The 23,449-nt window shown below is 37.0% G+C and overlaps 1 protein-coding gene across 1 annotated transcript in view; it reads left to right on the top strand.

Moving 5' to 3' along the window:
- The window catches only part of slc8a3 (solute carrier family 8 member 3), a 133,390-nt gene extending 110,019 nt beyond the window's left edge, over positions 1-23,371 (top strand). The window contains exons 4-7 of the mRNA XM_059352957.1: positions 14,720-14,844; positions 15,269-15,368; positions 20,009-20,278; positions 22,150-23,371. Of these exons, the coding sequence (XP_059208940.1) occupies positions 14,720-14,844; positions 15,269-15,368; positions 20,009-20,278; positions 22,150-22,526 (872 nt within the window). The 3' untranslated portion in view covers positions 22,527-23,371. The remainder of the gene's footprint in view (positions 1-14,719; positions 14,845-15,268; positions 15,369-20,008; positions 20,279-22,149) is intronic.
- Positions 23,372-23,449: the final 78 nt, after the last annotated feature.

Genomic DNA, 23,449 nt, shown 5'->3' with positions numbered 1-23,449 from the left:
GCTGAATTACATTTCTACAAATAGCTAGTTACATAGCCTATCTGTTCTGTAAAACTGCAGAACTGCATGAATCCAATTAGCTTAGTTTAGCATAAAGACTGGAAATAGGGGAAAACACCTAGCTTGATTCTTTTTCCAAAAGTAACACAATCTACCTACAAGCAACTCTAAAGTTTAGGACGACGGTATGTGGGGAAATAAAAGCAAAAAAGGGACTTCGTTGCTAGCCGTTTACCCCAGTTTTTAATGCTAGCGCCAAGCTAAGCTAACCGGCTGTGGTTTCATAGTTAATAGACAGACATGAGAGTAGGACCAATATTTTCAAATAAACACTTAAGTACCCGTAAGTTTAGTTCCCAAACCAACAAAATAATGTTTTAAGGTGGAGGCCAAAGCTGAGAGAGAACAGCTCCAGAACAGTTCTGATAGAAAAGAGATGTGCAATATGTGGTTTAATAATGTAAACCGCACCACCCACCAAGTTGGAAAGGAATTTTTTTATTCTAAAATATCACTAAAATTACAACATTTACCATAGCCAGAAACATTAAAAAGATAAATTATCACATACTTTTCATATTTTCCAATGGTTCTTGAATTAATCATCTGGAACGAATACTTCTGTCAGGAAAAATATTCAAATCTAAACTTAAAATAGTGATATTTCATTTAAAAAATACCTTTTTCATGTCTCGTTAAAAATTGTAACCAAAATTAAAGTGGTTATATTTCACTCCTAGTGTTGACATGACAGAGAACTGACAGCTTAATCATTTCAATTTTGGGGGGGCAACTTTATTTCTTCTTCTGTGTCTTTTTTTTTTTTTTTTTTTTTTAATCTTTTGAGTTACAAGACAGGGTTCCTCGAACAGCATGACATCGCAGAACAGAATCACACGCATTTCCGTTTTCTTTTCCGTTTTTTTTTACCAATCACATGGTGTATACAACACAACCTTCCCGACAATGTACTAAGTAAAATGCGTACAATTTCAGTGACCTATTGTTCCATTTCTCTTCTATTCAATAGGAATGTCTCAATCAATTTATAATGTCAATGTTAACTTTAGGTTCAACAAGATTCTGTGAATAACATCAAATGTTGCGCTCCTCTGCACACCTGTAGGCTGTTTACACAGATCAGAGAGGAGAGGACAAGAGAGGCTGTAAATAATTATTCTAGAAAAATGAAATTCAACATTTTTTTATGATGTAGGGCTTTTTAACTCTGTTAAAAAAAAAAAAAATTTTTACTCTGACAGCCATGACTGTGCTGTTTACATAGAGGTGCACTGAAAAATAAGGACACAGTGAGTAAGATGTGACAGGAGCAAAAGATGTCCTGAAACTGCATAGGGTTCAGAAAGTTAACAGCTCTCTCTGTAATGTTATGAAACATCATATTGTAATTTTTAAGGCACTTAACTACCAATAAAAATGTAAGAAGCTTTAGCTCTTTTTGTTCTGGAAGAAACAGTGACGTTTTCCTGCTTTGTGCTGTAAAACAAACTACTAAATTTCAGGCGAGACTCAACTCGTTGGCTCACAATATAAAAATACAGTGTTGTGACGGGTAGAAGCTGCCAATTTTCTTGGCAATGATCGTATTTGTTTACAGTAATCACCCTAATATCTCAAGACGAATGTGTTAAAGATTTATTGATGTCAAAATGCTACACGTAGCGGCTTTAATTAGCTCGGCAAGATTAAAAACATGACTTTTCATCCGTGAAAGACCTCCATCAGGATGCTCGAGTGAAATCATCCAGCATTCAGTTAAATTATCAGTTCATTCAGTCTGGCAGCGCTGCCTCAGAAGATGAAGTATGGCGTGTACTCAACATTTTGACTCCCTCCGATTCCGTGCCGTCAGAAACATGGATACAGCATAACAAGATGATGGACGCGTTACACAGCCTGCATATTGAAAGATAATAAAGGCAGCTGAGGCATCCGTCTTTGTCATCTTGCGTCTCTCCGACAGTGTGTGTTTGGTGCGAGTTGAGTAGCGGTGCAGACCGGCGACGTGGCCGCTCAGCTGCAATCCTGAGCCGTTATTATTATTATTTAACAGATCACTCCGAGCAGCAGGAAACACTCTGATTGTCTGCAGCGTGTTTTCACTCAAACTCTGTGCGCTGATATGTCTGTAGGTGGATGTACTGTATTGGTATAAATATCCTCGCACATGCATTTGTGTGCATACACCTTCTGAAGAGTGATGAGTCATCCTCAGTACAGTAGATTATGTCTTTGTCATGAAGCTCCATGATTCAACAGTTGCAGAAAACAGAGAGACATGACTCATCCCGCAAAGTTTCTGCACCTTCATCTCTCCACACATCCATCCTCTTGTCTTCTCAGCCATTCACTCCTTCCTTTAAGCCATGCAAGTGCAGTGGCTCCTTAGATGGCATCTCCAAGTAACATATCTCAGTGACTATTGGATGGATTGACATGAAAGTTTGCACAGATCTTCATGGTCCCGACAGTATGATTCCAGGAGACTTTAGGGATCCCCTGACTTTTCCCTCGAACTCCACTAACAGGCTGACCTTTTTGGCTTTTATTGAAATGTCACAACCACTTTTGGATGAATGCCATGAAATTTGATACAGACATTCATGTCCCCCTCAGGATGAATTTTAAGCACTTTAGAGAGAGTCAGACTGGCACTTTCATCATGTCAATCCACTCTTAAATGTCCCATATTGTAAAAAAAAATAAAATAAAAAAAGAAGTAAGATTTTCATGTCCTTTTTTGATTATAAAGCAGTTCTTCAGTTGCTTTATAAATATTATAAAAGTATCAAAACACTTAATCCACAGAGAAATGCATTCAGAAACCATGCCTGTATTATACTTTATATAGAAAGAGTGTGACTATAATGCCCCAATGGTCATTCCCCAGCTGCAATGATGGCGCAGAGAGACCAGAAGCGCAGATGCAGAGGAGATGGAAACACTGACCAATCAGAGCAGACTGGGCTTTTTCTGTATGGGAGCCTAAAGAGACATGCACTAAAACGAGACAGTAAGAAAATAATGTTTTTTTGAACATTGAAGAATGATGTTTCCAAATTAGAAGTATGAACCAGAAAATGACCATAATATGTCCCCTTTGAGTCTATTCACCCGGGCCTTAACACACCAGGGTTGAGATTAATTCGTACATCAATATATATTTTTTCAGGACAGTATAAGTATTTTTACACAGAGGGCAAACATTACACATCTGAACCAAGATGGCAAAGTACAATCTTGACAAAGGCAGTGCATTCACTCCTTCTTTTCTTACCTTTCACAATAAAAGCCCTAGACATGCAGAAAAATGTATCAGAAGAAACTCAAATTCACACATCCAGTTATTACAGGATCCTTTAATTGCAGCTGTACAGACAGTGTGCAGGACTTCTTTGCTTAATTGAACAAGCCTTGCAAACCTGCGTCACTGCTGGTATGAAAAGTTTTGATGCAAAATATTTGTAGGCTTGTGTTTTGCATCGTCATGTCATTCTCGTCACAGCCCGGTGTGAAAGACTCTGAGTCAGTTCCTTCTTTGCTTTATCAACTCGTCCATTCTTCCAGTCCCACCAGTTTCCTCCTGTCCATCAATTTGTTGATTCCTCTTCTGCCATATTCCATCCATGCTTTGGTTGTGTGTGTGTGTGTGTGTGTGTGTGTGTGTGCTTGTCCTGCACTGTATGCTCCATAACTCAAACTCTTTCCTTCAACCATCTCATTATTCCTCCATCCCTTCAATTCATCCTCTCCTACCTCCACCAATCCCTGCATCCTCCCATCGCTCAATCAATCATCCATCCATGTTGCTATTCTTCTATCCTCCCATATATCCATTTATCATCGCTACACCTCTTCATCTCTCCACATCCCATGCTTTCTTTAATATCCCTCCTATATTCTTGCTGCTCGCCATCCCTTCCTCAGTCCATTCCTTTACCAATCCATAAATCCATTCACCAATGCATCATTCATTCATCCTGCCAGCCTTCTCCTTCATTAATCCTCTCCTTTCTTAAACGATCCCTCCATCAGCCCGCTTCCATTCCTCCATCCCTCCATAAATCCATTCACCAATTTATCCATTCACCTTTCGTGCATCTACCAGATTCTCCATTCTTCTGCACATCTTAAACCTATCAGTCAATCCATTCATCCATTCATCCATCCATCCATCCATCCATCCATCCATCCATCCATCCATCCACCTGTTCCTCCGTCCATCCATCCAATAACCACTCATCGATCACTGCATCTCTGTCCTTCCCTTCTTCCTTCTATCTACCACTTGTTTCAAATTTTATCAGCCCCTCAAATTGCTGTTATCAGTTGTCATCAGCCTCATACATACGGGTTAGAAGGAGTCTGCTCCACCTACTAGATGAGCAAAATGTCATAATCACACCATCAAATGGCTGGTTGCAGTGGTGTTAAATTTAGCTGCCAAAATATGTGGTTACGGTCAGAAAAAAATGAATTACAAGCAGCAGTGGAAGAAGTATTTAGATCCCTATAAACATGTGCAATTATTTTAAATCGAACACATTTGTTCATGTTAAATCTTGACCTGAAATTTAGCTAGTAACTAAAGCTGGCAGCCTCTAAAATGCAGTAAAGTAGAAGTATAAAGTTACTTATGTGTACCGGTACTTCAAAATTGTACTTAAGTACAGTACTTGAGTAAATGTCATTAGGTACATTCCACCACTGACTATAAGGTCAGATTTAAGAGAAGAAAAAAACAACATGGTTATGTGCATGGTAGCCTAGTCTTTGCTGCAGCTCGATTCCTACCTGTTGCATTTTGCTGCATGTCACCTCCTCTCTGGTGACATCAATCTGTATCTATCCTATCAAATTTAGACAAAAATCCTAAATCTAAAAAGTCTTGCATGGTTAGATTCAGTAAAAGAAAATTGTGGTTTGTAGTAAATATCTCACTTTGCGCATTTCAGGTCAATTACATGATACAAAAATGACCCTTACATGATATAGATTTTATTTAAAAAGTTTCTATTCATTACTTAGTTTTACACAGGATGCAAATATGAGTCTCTGGGGTGAAGTGCTGTGTTTGAGGAGCCATCCACCATCCCACCCTTCCTCCTTGTCGCTCATTATACTACTTCACTTCCTCCTTCGCTCCTGTAATAATTACTATGGCCACTAGAGGTCAGCACCTCACAATAAGTTTTCATTTAGAAGCACTTAATAGGTTGATGTACCTTCTGAACCTAAATATAGCAGGATTTAACAGATAACAGCCTTCTGAACCTACTCGAGGCCCCTTTTAACCCACTTCTATTATAGCATCTATTCAATGGTGTGACATAATTCGAATCAGGTGTATTTACAGTACCACACGTTTTATTTCTCCATCCCTTGTTCTATTCTATTTATACCTCTTCCATATTCCATCTCTACTTCCTCCACTTATTCCTTTTGCCATCCTTCTCTCCTCCACCAATCCTTCATCACACCTTTTTTCTATCCCTCTATCGCTCCATAAATCTATTCAGCCATCTCCCCTTTACCTCCTCTCTGCATCCACCAGAATCTTCCTTCTTCTGTCCGCCTTTTTTCCCTCCCTCCACTCATCCACACATGCCGCTCCAGGCGAAGGCCCAGATCCACCTCCAGCCTCGGCAAACCAGAATAGCCCTGATAAGTCAAATGATGATTCTGTCTTAATGAGCTGTGGAGAGAGAAGGCGTACATTAGCGGCTGTACTGACGCTGTGACTCAGAGCCGGGCCGTGTGTGTGTGAGGGAGAGAGAGCCAGAGAAGGACTCACTCTTTTGTAACGAGACAGATCTGATTCGGCCGAGCGCAGGAGAACACGCTGATGATGACAACGGTTAAACACAGACACCCCACCCTACCCCTCCACACACTCACACACACACACAGACACACACCTCCACCCCTCCAATTACATCCCTTTGGTTAATCTTCCCTATCGCAATTGTACTGCTGGCAGAATGACAACCTTCTGGATTGTGAGCGCAATCGCTGCTGTGAGTCTGCTTTTGAAAACACTTCTGTTTGTGTGTGTGTGTGTGTGTGTGTGTGTGTGTGTGTGTTCCTTTATAAATAGCTTACATGTGAATTGCAATTTTTTTGTATTTGCAAATTTGCATCTGGTTGTATTTGCATGTGTGTTGCTTTTCTGTCAAGCTGAAATCTATTAGTTTATTGACTTGAATAGAAAATTAAAGTTATAATATGCAGGAATTACCACTTACTGTTTGTAAACATGTGGCCTCTACTCCTGCTCAACAAAAGGGAAGGCAAACTCTGGACTCGCTCTTGTTTTGGAACAAGCGTTTGGCCTCGTTTTATTTACGTTTCTCGGTGCTCTGTACACTAGTTTTTGAAGCTTTAGAAAATCCTGCATAATATAGCTTAAACAAACAAATTCAATGTGTTTACTTTCTGATATTTTTTCCTTCTTCCCTGAATTTTGGCAGTGTTGTTGTTCCCCTTTTTTTTTTTTTTTTTTGTTACTTAAAATAGGACTGTCTCAGATGATATAAGTTAATGTTATGACAACCAGTTTTGACGATTTCAACATAGTTTCTAAGAAAGTCAGTTTGGAACTGGAAGCCTGTCAGAGGAAAGTGGCAGAATGGTTGAATTTGTGAACAAACATGGCGCCATAGTTTCTGAAGTGTGCAAAATTGATTCTGTATCCTCGAGTGAATTAAGCTCAACGTCTGATGTTTCTTTCCAAAATGCACCCTGGGAGTTGTAGTTAAAATCCTTTGAAAAGTTTCCATATACACAGGCTTTACATTCAACTATTTTTTGACAAAGAACTAGATGTTTTTGGTTGTTAAACTTTCTCAGTCAACTGGGATAATTTCATGTCAACTCAAGCCAGTGAAGTGCTCCAATCTCTGAATCACATCCCCTATGTACAATATATTGAATGACCAAAATAATGAATTAATCAAAAATAATTAACAGATTCATGAAAAATGACGGTAGTGGCAGCCTGAGTTCTTCTTAGTTTGCATTCATTCATCTTTATTTGTACGTATCTGTGCTTATGAACCTGTATATTTCATGTGGTTTGCCTTCATCTGTTCCTATTTGTGCATCTATTTATCTGAGTGTGTGTGTCGCTCCCTCACCGGCCTTTACTAAATGACAAACTGTTATCACTGACTGGGGCACGGCCACTCCGTCTCACCACAGCTGGGTTTTCCAGCACACTTGGCTTCAGATCAGCGTGGCTCTGGCTAGTACTAATGATAATGAAGCAAGTCGCCCACAGCAATTAATGCACTTAGCTACTAATGATGATTAACTGCGGACTGTATTTGATTTAAGAAGTTGATAAGCTGCCTCCGAACACAAACAGGTTAATTAGTATCATGTCTCGGTTGGAAGAGGTTTCAGAAGGAGCCGGACTGTTCGTGGGAGACGTGACAGCTTTGTTTTGTCCTTCAGAGCCTCTGATCCCTTTAAAGTGTGAAAATTTTGTCCTTGTTTGTTGGATGTAAGGAGAAATTCTGATGAAGACGTCAAAAGGAAGAGTTGTCAATGTGAATCTCTGGAGGATGAAAGGCACGGAAAGGCTTTCTCCTCTCTCTTCATCCACTTATAGCGTATCCTGTCATGCAGTTATCTGCCTCGCTGGATGACTTTTTACCCTTTTCTTATTCTTAATCATATCATTTAGTTATGGTTTACACTTTGCCGAGGGCACCTCAGCACGTTGCGCTGTGTCACCGGTCTGCTGCGACTACAGCAGGCAGAGTCACAATCAAAATGCTGAGAAAGGGGCGTGACGGTCCCGAACATCTGCATAAAGCACCTTCATCATCAGCATATCTTATCTTACATTGTGTGCATGTTTATGGCTGGATGATTAGCAGCCTCGCCCCCTGATGGATCATCAGAATACTAGATCTGACTGAGTGAATGAAGAGAAATCTGTTCTCTCAATGAAGTGCATCTTTTAATCACAACGTCAGACTGATACAATGAAGTTATTCATGCAGCTCATGCAACCACATGCAACGTCTAAACCAAGGTTATAATAGTTTTAGATTTTTCATTAGTTTAGTTTTAATTTCGTTGTGAATTTTTGTTTTCAAATTCAGTTAGTTTTAATTAGTTTTTAGAGTAAGTTTGCTGTTTTTTATATCTTTTTTTTTTTTTTTTAAATGCTTAGTTTTTATTAGTTTTAGTGTTAGTTTTAGTTTTTTGTAATGGGGTATTTGTTGGGTGCCAGATTCAAAATGTCACAATAAATTAAACCTTCATTTCCTTTGCCTTATCCATCTTAGCTCCAATGAGGTTATTAACTATTGCAGCTCCAAGTGTTTTGGATTTTGGTTGAGTGAAGTGCTGACCTTTTTTGAAGGCAATTGATTCACATAGTCGTGTAACATCCCAGTCTCAATAAACAGATTTACTAAGATAAGATAAGATAAGATAAGATAAAACTTTATTTATCCCTTGGGATTGCTCCCTCAGGGAAATTGAGTATATATACTAGTATACTAAGGCTTCCTGTATGAAAAAAGTTGACAAAGACGAAAGCGAAGGACATTTTCACTTTAATTTTTAGTTTTGTAACCACACAATACAGTTTCAGTTATCTTTTTTTTTTTTTTTTATATTTATTTTTGTTTTTAATTTCAGTTAACGGAAATTATTTTTCAATTCTAGTTTTCATTATTTCGTTAACTATAATAACCTTGGTCTTAACAAGCCTTGAATCTCAATTCTTTTTTGTCTTTTTTTGGTATTTAAAATTTAAAATTATTTCTAGCATGTTAAAGGAAAATATTAGTAGGGCTATAAATAATAAAACAAAAATGATAACAAAGTCAGAAGCCAGAATTAAGAAAAAATTAAATAAGTAAATTTTAAAAAATCAATAAACGCATACAAATGTATGCATATCATATAATAACCTATAGTAATTCCACCTCATTGACTAAAAAGATCAAATACAAATCCCACCTCCCATTCACCCCTTAACTAATCGGAAAAGTAACCATTTCAGACAATAAAAGACATAATACAAAATAAATAATAAAACACTTGTAAATCAGTTTAAGTGTCCAAAAGGAGTGGGAAGAAGTGCAAACTTATTAAATCCTAGATAACATTTACATTGTTAACAGAAAATAGGAACAAAGTTAATAAAAACAGAAAAGAAATACATGTTTAAATGTTTATATAGACATATTTATTTCTCTTTTTATAAAGAACAATATAAAATACAAAATAAAGACAAACAGTTATCCCTGCAAACACCTTACTCAGCCCTCATCTCATCTTTTAGATTACTTTTCCTTTTTTTTTTAACTCTTAGGATCAGAGGTGGGAGGAAGTTACACATCACATTGCGGTGACAATTGGGCCAGTCACAAATCACTTTTATTTATAACATTAACTAAAACTGTTGCAGTCCGTTTACACTTGATGAGTCTTATTATAATTTGACATTTTCTATTAATCAATAACAAACCTCCTGAATAAACAACAACAGAGAGTGGGGCTCTGAAATGACAATACAGATTTGAAATTTGTAGAGACGGATAAAGTTTGATGTTTTGGTGTTTCTGGTGTCATCAACAACAAAATCTTTGAATTTGTTTGTCTGTCTCTAGGTAGGATGCCAGGTTTGTGTGCGTTGTCCAATCATGTTTTTTTTGTTTTTTTTATGTGTGTTCTCAATATCTAGGAAAATGAAAATATTTGATTAAAAACCGTCGAGATCTTTGAGACATCTGTCTGAGTCAGATAAGTCAAATTTATTAATGTCAATCACGCACGTCTCAAGTCCTTGAAGTTGGGACTTTAGTCTGACTCGGGACAAGTAAATGACTCGTAAATGACTCTCCTTTGGATATAAGATCCCCGCCTCATTGGATGCCAATAAGGGACAAAAGGGACTTTTTTTTTAATGTCACGTTTATAAGCCCCACATTTAAGAGTGGGACTGTAATCAAATAGTATAATTTTAAAAGGTCCAAAAATAATTTAGTAAGTCCAATATAACAAGTAACCGTTTAGTTGTATTTCTGTGTGAAATGACTCAAGCATCTCTGTAATTGTGTGGATGTGTTTAACTTTTCTTCTCACTGCAAATGGGACTATTTTAAAAGCTGATACCAGCCGCAGTGTTTTAATTAAAACTCCGTATTCTGCAGATATGATATCTAATTGTCGATCTGACATTTTCAACACCCTAATAATTACTAAGATTCTGTATCTACAGAATAGAAAAGTTTCTGCAGGAGCATTTAGGCCTCCATGAGACACTGAAACTTTACAAGTTTTAAGTTTGGCTGGCAGCGATTCACAGCAGGATTTGTTGTTGTTTATTCGCTGCCCCTCACCTTTCTCCCATCTGAAGCTGTCAAATAAGATCTCATCATCCTCACCTCCGACAGTGGCAACACTGACTCTTACATGAAAAAATAAGTACATGTATATGTATATGTATATGTATATATCCACCAACTATTATATTTCAGTTTTTGTACAGAAGAAGATATTTTTTTATGCACAACAGCAATCTGGAGAACAAACAAATCTTATAATTTAGGTTGACACTAAAAATATTTGATATGATCAGAAAAAAACACTGCTGTTACGATTACCTTACCATTGTAACCATATCCTTTTTATAAATCTGTGTCTGTCATCCTTTAATTTTTCACAGTTGAATTTTGAAATGATATTGAGCCTATTAAGCGTATTAATTAGAATACAAAAATGATATATGTCTATGTATATAATGAATTGACTTCAGGAGTTATTTTAAGAAATTAGACAAAAAAATAAAAATAATCAAAACTGAGGTATCTGTTTTTGCAATTGAACTCTTAAAATATTTTTACATTAATATTCATTTATATTTTGCCATGTAGGGCTTAATTTATTTAAATATAGGCACAATGTATTTTTTTATATCATTATATTATTAGGTAATATATATTATTTTATATTATTGTAAATAGTAGTAGTAGAAGAAGAAGTGGAATTAGATAGTATGCGATCTGATAATATATCACATGTTGTTATTTTCTATTATATTCTTACGTTAAATATTATGCAATATTAACAATCAGCCCTTCACATCCTTAATGTGAATCCTTATTTATTTATACATAGAGTTTTATTGATGTTTTTACAATTACAAATACAATTTAAGATCTCAGCAATAACAAAAAACATTTAAATAACAATACAATAAATGGATAAAATAAAAATAAATAATAATTAAAAAGTAGTATTAGATAATATGCAATCTGATAATATTATATCATATACATATACATATTTTTAATAAAATGTTTACATTATATATTATGCAATGGGTGGAAAATTTTAAAAGATATTACCACTATTGTTAAAATGCATAGTTCTTGCAAATGTATGTATTTTTCCAACACTATTTAATTCTGTTGCTGTTTATTAGAGGTTTATAAGTCTGACAGTTGCTGTGAGTAATAAAGTTCTGAGTTCATGTTGTGCTCGTAGCTGGAGATAATGACACAAAATACTGTGCCATTTTGTTGATTTCTATCAGATATGTTTTCCCTTAATAAACCCTGATCATGTCCTTGTTCCCATAAAAAACTACAAATCCCACATTGCTCCTCTCCCTCAACCAGCTGCATAATCAGCACCATATATATTACACCTCAGGGTCAATACCAATTCCTCTGTGAGGCCATCACATATCTCTTCTCCTTATTTTATGCATGTGTCTTCCATTCCCACTGCTCATCCTCTTTCTGTTTCCTCCCCTCCTTCCCTTCCTTCTCTCCTCTCCTCCACAGCCCGGTTGTTAGCTGACGGTAAGCTGTCCATTCCTCCTTTTAGCATCTCCACTAACCATCTTCTCTGCGTTTGTGTGTGCTGTGGTTTAAAAGATCAACCCTGAATCTCACATGATGACAATAAAGAAGGTTTATTTTCCTGCTGATGAAGATTTAGAGTCACTTCTTTGAGAGGTTTGATATAAATAAACTGCTCGCCGTTGCTGTTATCCTCTCCTCCTGTCACTGCCACAAACAACGTGCTCTTTTTCTGCTCTCTCCCGCACTTAATGATGGATTTTCACGCTAATCAGCGGATTAATTAATCATAAATCCATAAATCATGTTCCGCAGTCAAGAGGAAGGTACAAACACCTGATAACCGCTGAGATAAAAAACCTGCAGTTCCAAAATTAGACATTTAATTACCTTTGTGGGACTGCGTTATTATTTTTTTCCCTCTTCCTCGTCAGGGAAATTGTGTCATGTAGATGGTGCAGCGCAGAGCAGGGGAATGGCTGGATAATCAATTTTTAAACATGAGCAAAAGAAATCCTGTCAGGACTTGAGGGTACACACTGTCTTGGGTGTGTAATTGATTTGGCTTAAAAGTGTGTGTGTGTGTGTGTGTGTGCAGGAACTCGTGCACTGGTGTATTATGCATGCCTCTATATGTGTGTGTGTGCATGCAGACACGCCCTCCTATCAAGGGGACCGGGCTGTGATCTTTAATGGCAACGTTAATATTTAATGGTAAGCGTGTTGTCAGCAAAGAGCAGCAGGCTGGGACTCTGGGCTCGTATAAAAGATGACAAGGTCTCTGCACCAGGTGGCTCAGTGGGGGTGTCACACACAGAGCGGGATGAGAGGCCTTTGGATGCACAGACGCTCCTTCTTGATAGAGTTTGACAGCACAGAATTGATGTTATGGCGCTCTTTGTAGTGTGCACTGCACTCAGGAGTTCTGTGGAGCATTGTGGCTTCTTTTTTTTCTTACAACAGAGCCACCCAGGACACGTCTGATAGGCAGATAGAAGGAGTGATCAGGTGGCATTTGAAGGGGGAAATATTAAAAAGGCCTTGAAAGAGCCCTGACATTGAATGGAAGGCCTTGAAATGACTTGATTTCTTATTGTTGCCTCAGTTCTGTCCTACAATTATTTATGTGAATCCTTATTTATTTATGCATATATTTTTATTGATTTTTTTATTACTATTATCAAAAAAAATCTCAGCAATAACAAAAAATACAATACAATAAAGGGATTAAATAATAATAATAATAATAATAATAATAATAATAATAATAATAATAATTATAATTATAATTATAATTATAATTATAATTATAATTATAATAAAAACAGGTGATGGATAGAATGCAATCTGATAGCTTTATATAATACATATTTATATTTTACATTGTTATTTTTATTATATTTTTACATTATATATTATGCAATGGATGGGATATTTTACTATTATCAAAAAAAAATCTCAGCAATAACAAAAAATACAGTACAATAAAGGGATTAAATAATAATAATAATAATAATAATAATAATAATAATAATGCAATCTGATCTGTTTTATGTAATACATATTTATATTTTACATTGTTATTTTTATTATATTTTTACATTATATATTATGCAATGGATGGGATATTTTACTATTATCAAAAAAAAATCTCAGCAATAACAAAAAATACAGTGCAATAAAGGGATTAAATAATAATAATAATAATAATAATAATAATAATAATGCAATCTGATCTGTTTTATGTAATACATATTTATATTTTACATTGTTATTTTTTATTATATTTTTACATTATATATTATGTAAGAGATGGGACATTTTATCACTTTTTATCACATTACAAAGAAAATTTAACAACAAAGTGCCCTTACATTCTCAGCTATAACAAAACAATAAATAAGGGATCAAATAAAAAATTATAATAATAATTTAAAAAATAAATTAAAAAAGTATATATGTAATAAAAGTAAACACTTGTAAGGCCATGGACTGTCACTTCATTTTTCAATGTGAATCCTTATGATGGAGAGTTGTGTTGATGTGGCATTTAAAGTAAAGTACATTACATACTTTACACTTACATTACATTACTACACAATTGATATTATGGTATGATTTGGCTCTATATTGTCTATGTTTATACCCAGGAGAGAGAAAAAAACACTTGAGTGGAAGAAAAATATGGTTCGGTCACTTTCTTATCATTGATGAGAGGAAAACAAAATGACCAACCAGCCCTAAAAGATATATTCAGATAATTCAGAACATAGCAATAAATGTTAAAATGTGCATTTTTCTGTTGTTACGTGATTGAAAATGTAGGATTTTGGTAGGATTTTTAGACAAAGTCAGTTAGAACAAGCACTCTTTACGACACGTGGGACCTTGGAAGTCTTTGTAAAGTCCAGAGTTTGGGATAAAAGTAACATAATGGGAAATGGTTTAAAAAAAATGAATCTACACTTAATATTTGCCTTTGCAGTGCTTTGTATGGGACTAATCAAGCATGCAAGTTTGTCCAACCTTTATATAACAAAGTTGGACAGCCACCAAGACTCTCGCCACAGAGAGAAAGCTTTTAGAAAACCGACTTTAAGTAAGAATTACTACAATAAATCTTCTAGTTTTTCACTTTGCACTGACTGAGTGTGACAGACATGGCTGCATATATATTTAATACTGCATATAAAACAAATCTTGTCTCTTTTTCTGATCGTTATAAAGGCAGCGAGGCGAAGCTCTGATGTTTTGTTTGTGTTGTGCAACACACCATGCTAATCAGCTGTGTGTCCTCACAATTTGATTGCCATCTTTCTCACTGTGATTTCTTTTTTGTTTTGCTCCCTGACGCCCTCTCCGCTCAGATGTACCAGACAGGAAGATGACATCAGACGAGGAGGAAGCCAGGCGGATCGCAGAGATGGGAAAACCGGTGCTGGGGGAACACTCCAAGCTGGAAGTCATTATTGAAGAATCATACGAGTTTAAGGTGGGAAAGGTTACTCTTCAAACAGAGCGAACGCAGACGGATTATTACTGCTGGAATCAGTGTTTTCCATGCAGTCGAACAGAAAACACATCATGCTCAGTTATTCAGCTGCCACCTTGCATCAAACAACATATTTCTAATTTTAGCAGCTGCTCTTCAGAGGCCACCCACACCACATAAATGCATTTTTTTTTTGTGGGAGATATGGTTTATATGCATCCTCTTACGTTTCCCAACCAAAAAATCTACCCACCATATTTGTTTCTGGCGTGTGGTTTTATCATGCATCAAACAGATTTTTGATGCCTTGAACTTGATGTCACTGCCATCATGTGGTGGAGCTCATGTATTTCTCCTCACTTGTGCTCAAGCAGCATCTGGACATAAATAACACATGTGTTTCATTCTTGTTTTTATCACACAGAGCACAGTGGACAAGCTGATCAAGAAGACCAACCTGGCTCTGGTGGTGGGAACCAACTCCTGGAGAGACCAGTTCATGGAGGCCATTACAGTCAGTGCAGGTACGGTTTCCTGCTCAGAAACTCTGTTACCTAACATCAACCGCTGGTAACACTTTACAATAACCATCATTTATAATTGGTAAACAGATAGTTTATTAATGTTTAATCATCATTTATAAACCATATATAGGCCATTAAGAATGGTAAATACATATTTTATTAATGTTTAACTAACTAGATCATTTATAAATGACAAATAGATGGTATATTAATGTAAGTTTATAGTTACTTTACCATTTACAAGCGATTAAATTATAATTAATAGTTTATCAATAGTTTTAGTTGCACTCATTATAACATTTTTAACACCATTTTAAGTATGTTAATGATTTTGAAATAATTCATAGACCTTTAAGAAATTGGTTTAAAACATTTAAAGATTAAATATGTATAGCACTTTGTAAATAGTTAATAATTGGTCTATAAACTATCTATAAACGCCACTTGGTTGGTTATTGTAAAGTGTTACCAAACCGCTTGATAATAATTATTTATTTTAAACATTTGCATAGCAGTAAAAAGCACACTTTTACAGAACATCCTGGTCAGACAGTCATGTTATTTATATATTTTTAAGTATTGTTTATATTGTTGTGGACGGTGGTGGAAAGTGACTAAGTACATTTACTCAAATACTGTACTTAAGTACAATTTTGATGTACTTGTTCTTTACTTGAGTATTTCCATTTTATGTAACTTTTTACTTCTAATTCGCTAGGGCGAGATTTAACATAAAATATATGATCAATTTAAAGTGATTAGACTTTTTTAAAATGATATCTTATTACAAGATATTAAGCAATTAAATGAGCACTGTCTTTACAAAATTAAAATGCTGCTTGCATAAAAGTATTAATACAAATAATCTATAATGGATTTAGAATATATAAAACCGTCTGAGTGGGTTCATTCTGCGTAACAAGTACTTTTGCTTTTGATACTTTAAGTACATTTTGTTGCTGATACTTTTGTACTGTTACTTAAGTATGTTTTCAATGCAGGACTTTTACTTGTAGTGGAGTAATTTCACACTGTTGTATTAGTACTTTTACTGAAGTAAGAGATCTGAATACTTTTTCCACCACTGGTCATGGATATTTAGTTCTGCAGTGGTGAAATGCAACTAAGTACATTTACTTAAGAGCTGTATTTAACTACAATTAAACAAAATTTCCATTTTATACCAGTGTTGGAAGAAGTATCCAGATCCCTTACTTAAGTAAAAGTAGTTATACCACACTGCAGAATTACTCCACTACAAATAAAGGTCCTGCATTCAAAACTTACTTGATTTAAAGTATCAGCATCAAAATGTACTTAAAGTATAGAAAAATTAAAAATACTCGTAATGCAGAATGGACCCACTTAGATTGTGAAATATATTTATAATATATTATTGGATTATTATTATCATTGATGAATTTATGTAAGCAGTGTTTAACTGTTGTCCAGGTAATGCTCATTTTAACATCTAATAAACTGTTATAAACATGTATAATTATTTTAAACTGACCATGTTTTTCATGTTAAATCTTGATCTGAAAAGTAACTTAAGCCGGCAGTTTAATGTAGGGGAATCATGAATTAACCAGTTTGTTTTCATGGAAAGCAACAGATATTTTCTGGGTGAAACTTTTGACCGCTAGAGTATGTGATACCACTTTTTATGAAACTTTTGTGAACTTTTTCATTTGTGAAAGGTTTCATTATCCCACAGTCTAAATGCTGAATCATTTGGAAGTTCTTTGTGTTGTCTTAAGGGACAAAATTGACCCGCAAATATGTTGAACAGCAGAAAAAAACAACCTAAATTATCTTTTTTCAAGATGAAAATTGGTTGAAATGTTTAATCTTACTTGCTGTTGCTTTTATTCACCTTGTGGTTAGGGGCACTGATTTTTTTTTTTAAATCAGAGAAGATGAGTATTTTGTAGCCAATTTCCTTATTGTACCTTATATAAGACCATATAACAAGAACACCAAAGAAGTTCAAGTTTGTCATTGTTTCACTTCAGTTTATCTGAACTGTTAAGACGTAAAACCCTGATATTGACAAAGTTATTGATGCATCAGAGGATTTCTCTTTATGAAAAATAAAATTTGGGGTTTGTAATTTAATGATACTGCTTTATTTTAGAGATTTGATAATGCGGTAGTTTTTTACGCTTAGGACAAGGCGAGTATCAGAATGATAAGACTATACAAGGGTTAAAGGAATAATTTGACAATTGGGAAAAATTAGCAGAGAATTAGATGAAAATGAGTACAACTTTCAGTACCAACAGTGGTATCAATCTTGCCATCTAACTCTCTGCATACTGAACGTTCTCATCTCAAAGTATTGGCTCCCACCAACTTTAACCCAAAAGTATTGGTGTCAGTAAGAGCCGTCAAAAACTCATTATAGTGGAGTCCTTCCAGAAAGCAAAGCTCTTGAAGCTCTGGACTAATCTCATGTCCGTAAGATAAACCTCATCCATCATGTGGGGCGACAGCAGCATCAGATCAGCCCGCAGTGCAGCTGCCGCTCCGCCCGCTGCAGTCACAGCGAGCGCCGCGAAGGCCTCGCCTCGTCACTTTGCTGCTGAAATATTTAATCCAGTGGTGCTCTTTATTTTTTCATGATACACCCGTGGCTGCAAAATGCATGCGGCTCACATGGCCTGACACTTTGAATCAGCACAGTGTCCCTCCTGTCCGCTGAGTTTCCTGTGAGCTGCTGGGACAGAGAGGACGCCCCGCTCCTCCGTCAGAGGAGGGGGTCCATTTACATTTTTAGCTGCTTCAAGATGACACTTTATGAAGTGGAGCCCATAAACTCAGTTCACTTTGACAGAACAAATCAGAGGTGTGGGCTCCAATCATATGATTTAACCATGACTTGGGCACATATTTGAGGACTTTAGACTTGCAGTTTAACTCGGACTATAACACTGACTATAACTTTGTCTTAACATACTTGAAATCTTTCCCCAAAGTCATGCTATATGCTATAAAAGAGCAATGTAATATAACTGTTGAAATGGCTTTATATTTGGTGAAGAGCACATTATAGCCGTGGTTCCATTAGGGGAAAGAGTGGCCGATGGGAAAGCTTCAGGCCACGCCTTCTTAAATGGACGCTCACTCAGTGTGTCTCCATTATAAAAAAGGCCCCCAGAGGGATTTACGCAACTCCGGAGGTGTCGTATGGTTTTCCATCGTCGCCTATTCGCTTAGAGAGAGCTTCGACCATGACGTCATATACGCTACGGATTAAAAACGGGAGAAGCAACTGTGGCCGCCTTCGCTTACTGTGCACAACGTCTGCCGCTGATCATAAACAAACCAGCATGGCTAACTGTGCACAGAGTAGCCGCTGATCATACACAAACGGGCATGCTAACTATACTCAAAGTGTCCCCACTGATTGCGAATTAACCGGCGTTGCTAACTGTGCACAGTGTCTGGTGCTTGTTGTAAACAAACAGAGATCGCTAAGTGAACACCTCCTGCAGCAGCAGCACATACACACTGTACTGCTACAGAGCTAACTGTTAGCCTATTAGAATTATTGGACTACTGTGCAGCTCGTTCCACGACGCCGGGCTGCACTATGAAAGGACAGAAAATTACGCCTTTGCGGGATCACTATAAACGCCCTAAGGCGAAGAGCTGGAACAAATCTTTCCAGCAATATAGTGGGGATTTGCGGGACCATACTATGAAAGGGGCTAATGGTTATTGTCGCTTGTGACTACTCGCTACTTTGCCTGCTTTTACAAATGGCGCGTGTTGTTGTGGCGTTGAGTTCTACATCACATCCTGCTCAGCATTTTTTTCAGCTTTTTTCAGGAGAGAAAAACAGCCCTGCTCTTCCACAGGGCCAAAAAACGTCTGGTCAAACGACGGAAGGCTCATATTTAAATTACAGGTGTTTTTGGCGAGTGACACAAGCCTCATTCAGGGTATTCGACTGTAGTGGAAACACGGCTAATGACTTGTTAAGGACTCAGAATTAAACTTGAGACTCTTTTATACTTTGGAGGTAGAAATATTAAGTGTAACCTAAAGTCTAATGTCTGTTACATATACAAACTAGTTAAGTATATAGACTTTATTCCCATTTATTAAAATGCAAACACTACATGTTGTTCTAATTAATTAAAAACGCCCTGTGGCTGTTATTAATCTGTATTCATAGCACATTTGAACCTGGATAAACACAACAGTAACTCTCAGGCAGAAGTGATATGATGTCTCATGCTGAAAAATAAGTCAATGTGCCATTTTAAGAGAATGTTGTTCTCTTTCTCCCCCTCCCTGTCATCCCTTATCTCCTTTATCGATCCTTTATCTCGCCAACGTTTTCCCACTCCTCTCTGGCTCTTTATCCTCCTCATCTTTGTGCTTCATCATCTGTCTTTCTTTTTTGTTTTCCTGTCATATTCTCTTCTGCTTTTTCATCGCTATATCTCTTCTTCTCTTTTTTTTCTCTCTGCCTCTCTTCTCTTAATATTTACTTTCCCTCCCTTCCCCGTCTCTCTCCTTATCTTTGCACAAATATTCTGCTCCTCTGCTGCTCCGCTCTCTCCTGTCATCCCATTATGCTTCAATATCCATCCCACCTTTCACCCCTCGGCCCCACTTCTCCCAAGCAGATGAGGATGAAGAGGACACAGGGGAAGAGCGGCTGCCGTCCTGTTTCGACTACGTCATGCACTTCCTCACCGTCTTCTGGAAGGTGCTGTTTGCCTGCGTTCCTCCCACGGACTACATGAACGGCTGGGCCTGTTTCTTCACCTCCATCATCATCATCGGCCTGCTCACGGCCGTCATCGGCGACCTGGCGTCTCACTTCGGCTGCACCATCGGCCTCAAGGACTCGGTCACTGCTGTGGTGTTTGTGGCACTCGGTACATCTGTCCCAGGTGAGAAAATGATGATAATGTTCGTGTTTGTATTGTGAAAAATCAGTAATCTAAAGTTTTCTATATTCATGTTTTTATGTCATTTGATGGATTATAAGTTTCTTTTCATACTGTGAGGAAAACCTGTGAGCTTTTGAGACTTTTTCACATAGTGAACATGCTTTGTCATCTGATATTTTTATTTCCTCCAAACTGACATTTTCATTTTCCCGACAGGAATAATATGTCACCAAAAACTTTGACTCTGTCAGCATATTTGTTATTAAAGGTCCAATGTGCAGCATTAATAAATCATCACTGCATTTATTTTGGGGGGAAAAGGATACAGAAATGTGATAAACAAACAAGACCAATAGAGAGAAGATTGCCAGCCTGCACAGTGTAATTTATATTTTGAGCGACAGGTGGATTCTGGCAAAAAAAAATTGCTTCCAGCATGTTTATCTTTTTCAGGAAAGATCTCAGGACAATGGTGTGAAATTGTGGTAGACTGTTCTTTATTTCTGGAAACATTGACTTACAAAACTAAATAATAGCTTATTTTTATGTGACGTCATACATCAGGGGGGCAGGTAACTGGAGACTGAAACAACAACTACCAACAATGATTTGCACCGTTAACAGCTATTCCAATCAATCTAATCTGGAAAAAAAACTACAATAAAAAACAAACAAAAAAACTACTTCTGAGTCCTGAACAATAGTAGAACATAAAGGGGTGAAGTTCAGAAAGCTCACAGAGAAACAGTGGTAGATGTGGATCAAAAACTTTTGTCTGGAAGAGCAGAGGGTTTCGTGCCTGACCTATATGGAATTTTTGGAACCAATTTTGATTTAAGAGGCGAAATATTCACAGATTACGATATGGTAGCCAGTATGTTGAATTTTTGAGCTGGAATGAAAATAGAACTTTTCTCTGTGGATTGATGCAAAGTTACTCATAAAGCAGCTTCCTTAAACAAATAACTGTATTAAAGAACATTATATTATAATATTATTATGCATTGTAAATGTAACATACAGACCCCTTATTAGAACACGTCACTCTTGCGCCACACACAATTGCACATGCACGTCAACTGCCAAAACAGAAAAGGTACCAAAAGAAGTGTTCATTTTTATACATCATTTTTTATACATTTACTTACACATTTTTTATACTTGTCTATCCCCGAGTGACAAGTTATCATAATATCGCGACAGCATTTGACAGTAAAATAAGGAAAAACTCCCTTGAGAAAGTAGTCTTTTTTACTCGCTAGCATCTGCTTATGTGTATTAATTTTGCTGTGGAAAGGATATTACATTTTCTGTTGAGTTCTTTTAAAGATCTAAAATAGAATTACATTTAATTCCTAAATGGATAAAAAATGGTTCACTGTGTCTTTATGTTGGTGAACTCCGCCTAGATGGATCTTTCCCAAGTTTCCAACTTGGAATTCCAACTTCAGTTTTTTCCGAAAACAATGAAAGCAACATTTGGAGACAGTTTGGAAAAGCTGATGTCATGTACAGTCATGGAAACAAATATTAGACCACCCTTGTTTTCTTCCATTTCTTGTTCTTTTTAATGCCTGGTACAACTAAAGGTACATTTGTTTGAACATGGTTTTCTTTATAATGATTCTGGTTATTATCAAGAAAACCATGTTAAATGTCTAGATATCAGCTCTTAAATTAAACTCTTATAAGCTATTTTTGTTGTTATCATTATATTTGTCCAAACAAATGTACCTTTAGTTGTACCAGGCATTAAAATGAACAAGAAATTGAAGAAAAAGGGTGGTCTGATAATTTTTAAATGTATTTCTTTGCACCAGCCACAGTTCAGCAACATTTTAATGTAAATCTAATGACTTCTCTCTCTGCAGACACCTTTGCCAGTAAGGTCTCAGCAGTCCAGGACACCTATGCGGACGCCTCTATCGGGAATGTGACCGGCAGCAACGCCGTCAACGTCTTCCTGGGGATCGGCCTGGCCTGGTCGGTGGCCGCCATCTACTGGCACACGAAAGGGAAGCCGTTTGTGGTGGAAGCCGGCTCGCTTGCCTTCTCTGTCACTCTCTTCACCATCTTCGCCTTCCTGGCCATCTCGGTGCTGCTTTACCGGCGCCGGGCCCACATCGGAGGAGAACTGGGCGGGCCCCGGGGACACAGACTGGCCACGTCAGCCTTCCTTTTCGGCCTCTGGTTCCTTTACATCCTCTTCTCCAGTCTGGAGGCCTACTGTCATATAGAGGGCTTCTAAACAGGAAAGACTTGAGAGAATACAAACATACAGGGGTTTCAAGTACAACTTCAGAGGTAAAAGGGTGAAATCTCACTGTGGAATTTGGGTCAGTCTTGTATGGTATGAAAGGTTTGGAGAGGTAGACCCAGGGTTTTCCCAGACACCTCCCTCCCTCTCTCTCTCTCTCTCTCTATCTCTCTCTCTCTCTCTCTTTCTCTCTCTCTCTCTCTCTCCCTCAACCCCTTCTGTAAGGATGCTTTGAGGTGAGTATCCTGCCCTCTAGTGCCGTCAGGCCTGTTCGTCCCGGCTGCAGGAGAGCCGTCCTGAGCCTGCACGAGTGTGCTTACAGTTGGGATTGGGTTACCACCAAGTCCAGAAGATGCCGGGGTGGTCCTGCATTCCACTGGAGGAGACTGAAGTCTTATATCCGGAGAGAGTTGAGTTAATCAGAGGTCTATATTTTTCTCAACATCTGACGAGAACGACTTTTTTTAAAAAGTATTTTGGGGATAAAATGCAAAAAATATATAAAACAATAAAAAAAAACACACACACACACACACACACAAAAAGAGGAATAAAAGAACTATTTTCTGATCTACGTTATAAGGAATAGCAAAAGATATTATTGTAAATGGGAATATGTTGTTGAGTGACAGTGGAATTGATTCATAGTATTTATTTTTATTTGCATAGTTTCCTAAGGAGCACTGCAGAGTTCTCAGAAATCACACAAAGAAGAAGAAGAGGAGCGACAGTGACAGTTCATACTGGCAGACAAATCACCATTCAAACCGGCGAGGAGGAAGAGGTGGACACAGTGAACATGGTCAAACTGCCCTGAACATTACTTCCGTACTCTATACGTATCTATATATAATATATTTCCATATTTTCTGTATATTTTGAATATTTGTTTAAATGTGGTCACCTTCTGCTCT

Source organism: Centropristis striata, chromosome 16, assembly GCF_030273125.1.
Source record: "Centropristis striata isolate RG_2023a ecotype Rhode Island chromosome 16, C.striata_1.0, whole genome shotgun sequence".
NCBI classification, from domain to species: Eukaryota; Metazoa; Chordata; class Actinopteri; order Perciformes; family Serranidae; genus Centropristis; species Centropristis striata.
This window is presented reverse-complemented; position numbering and strand designations above follow the sequence as displayed.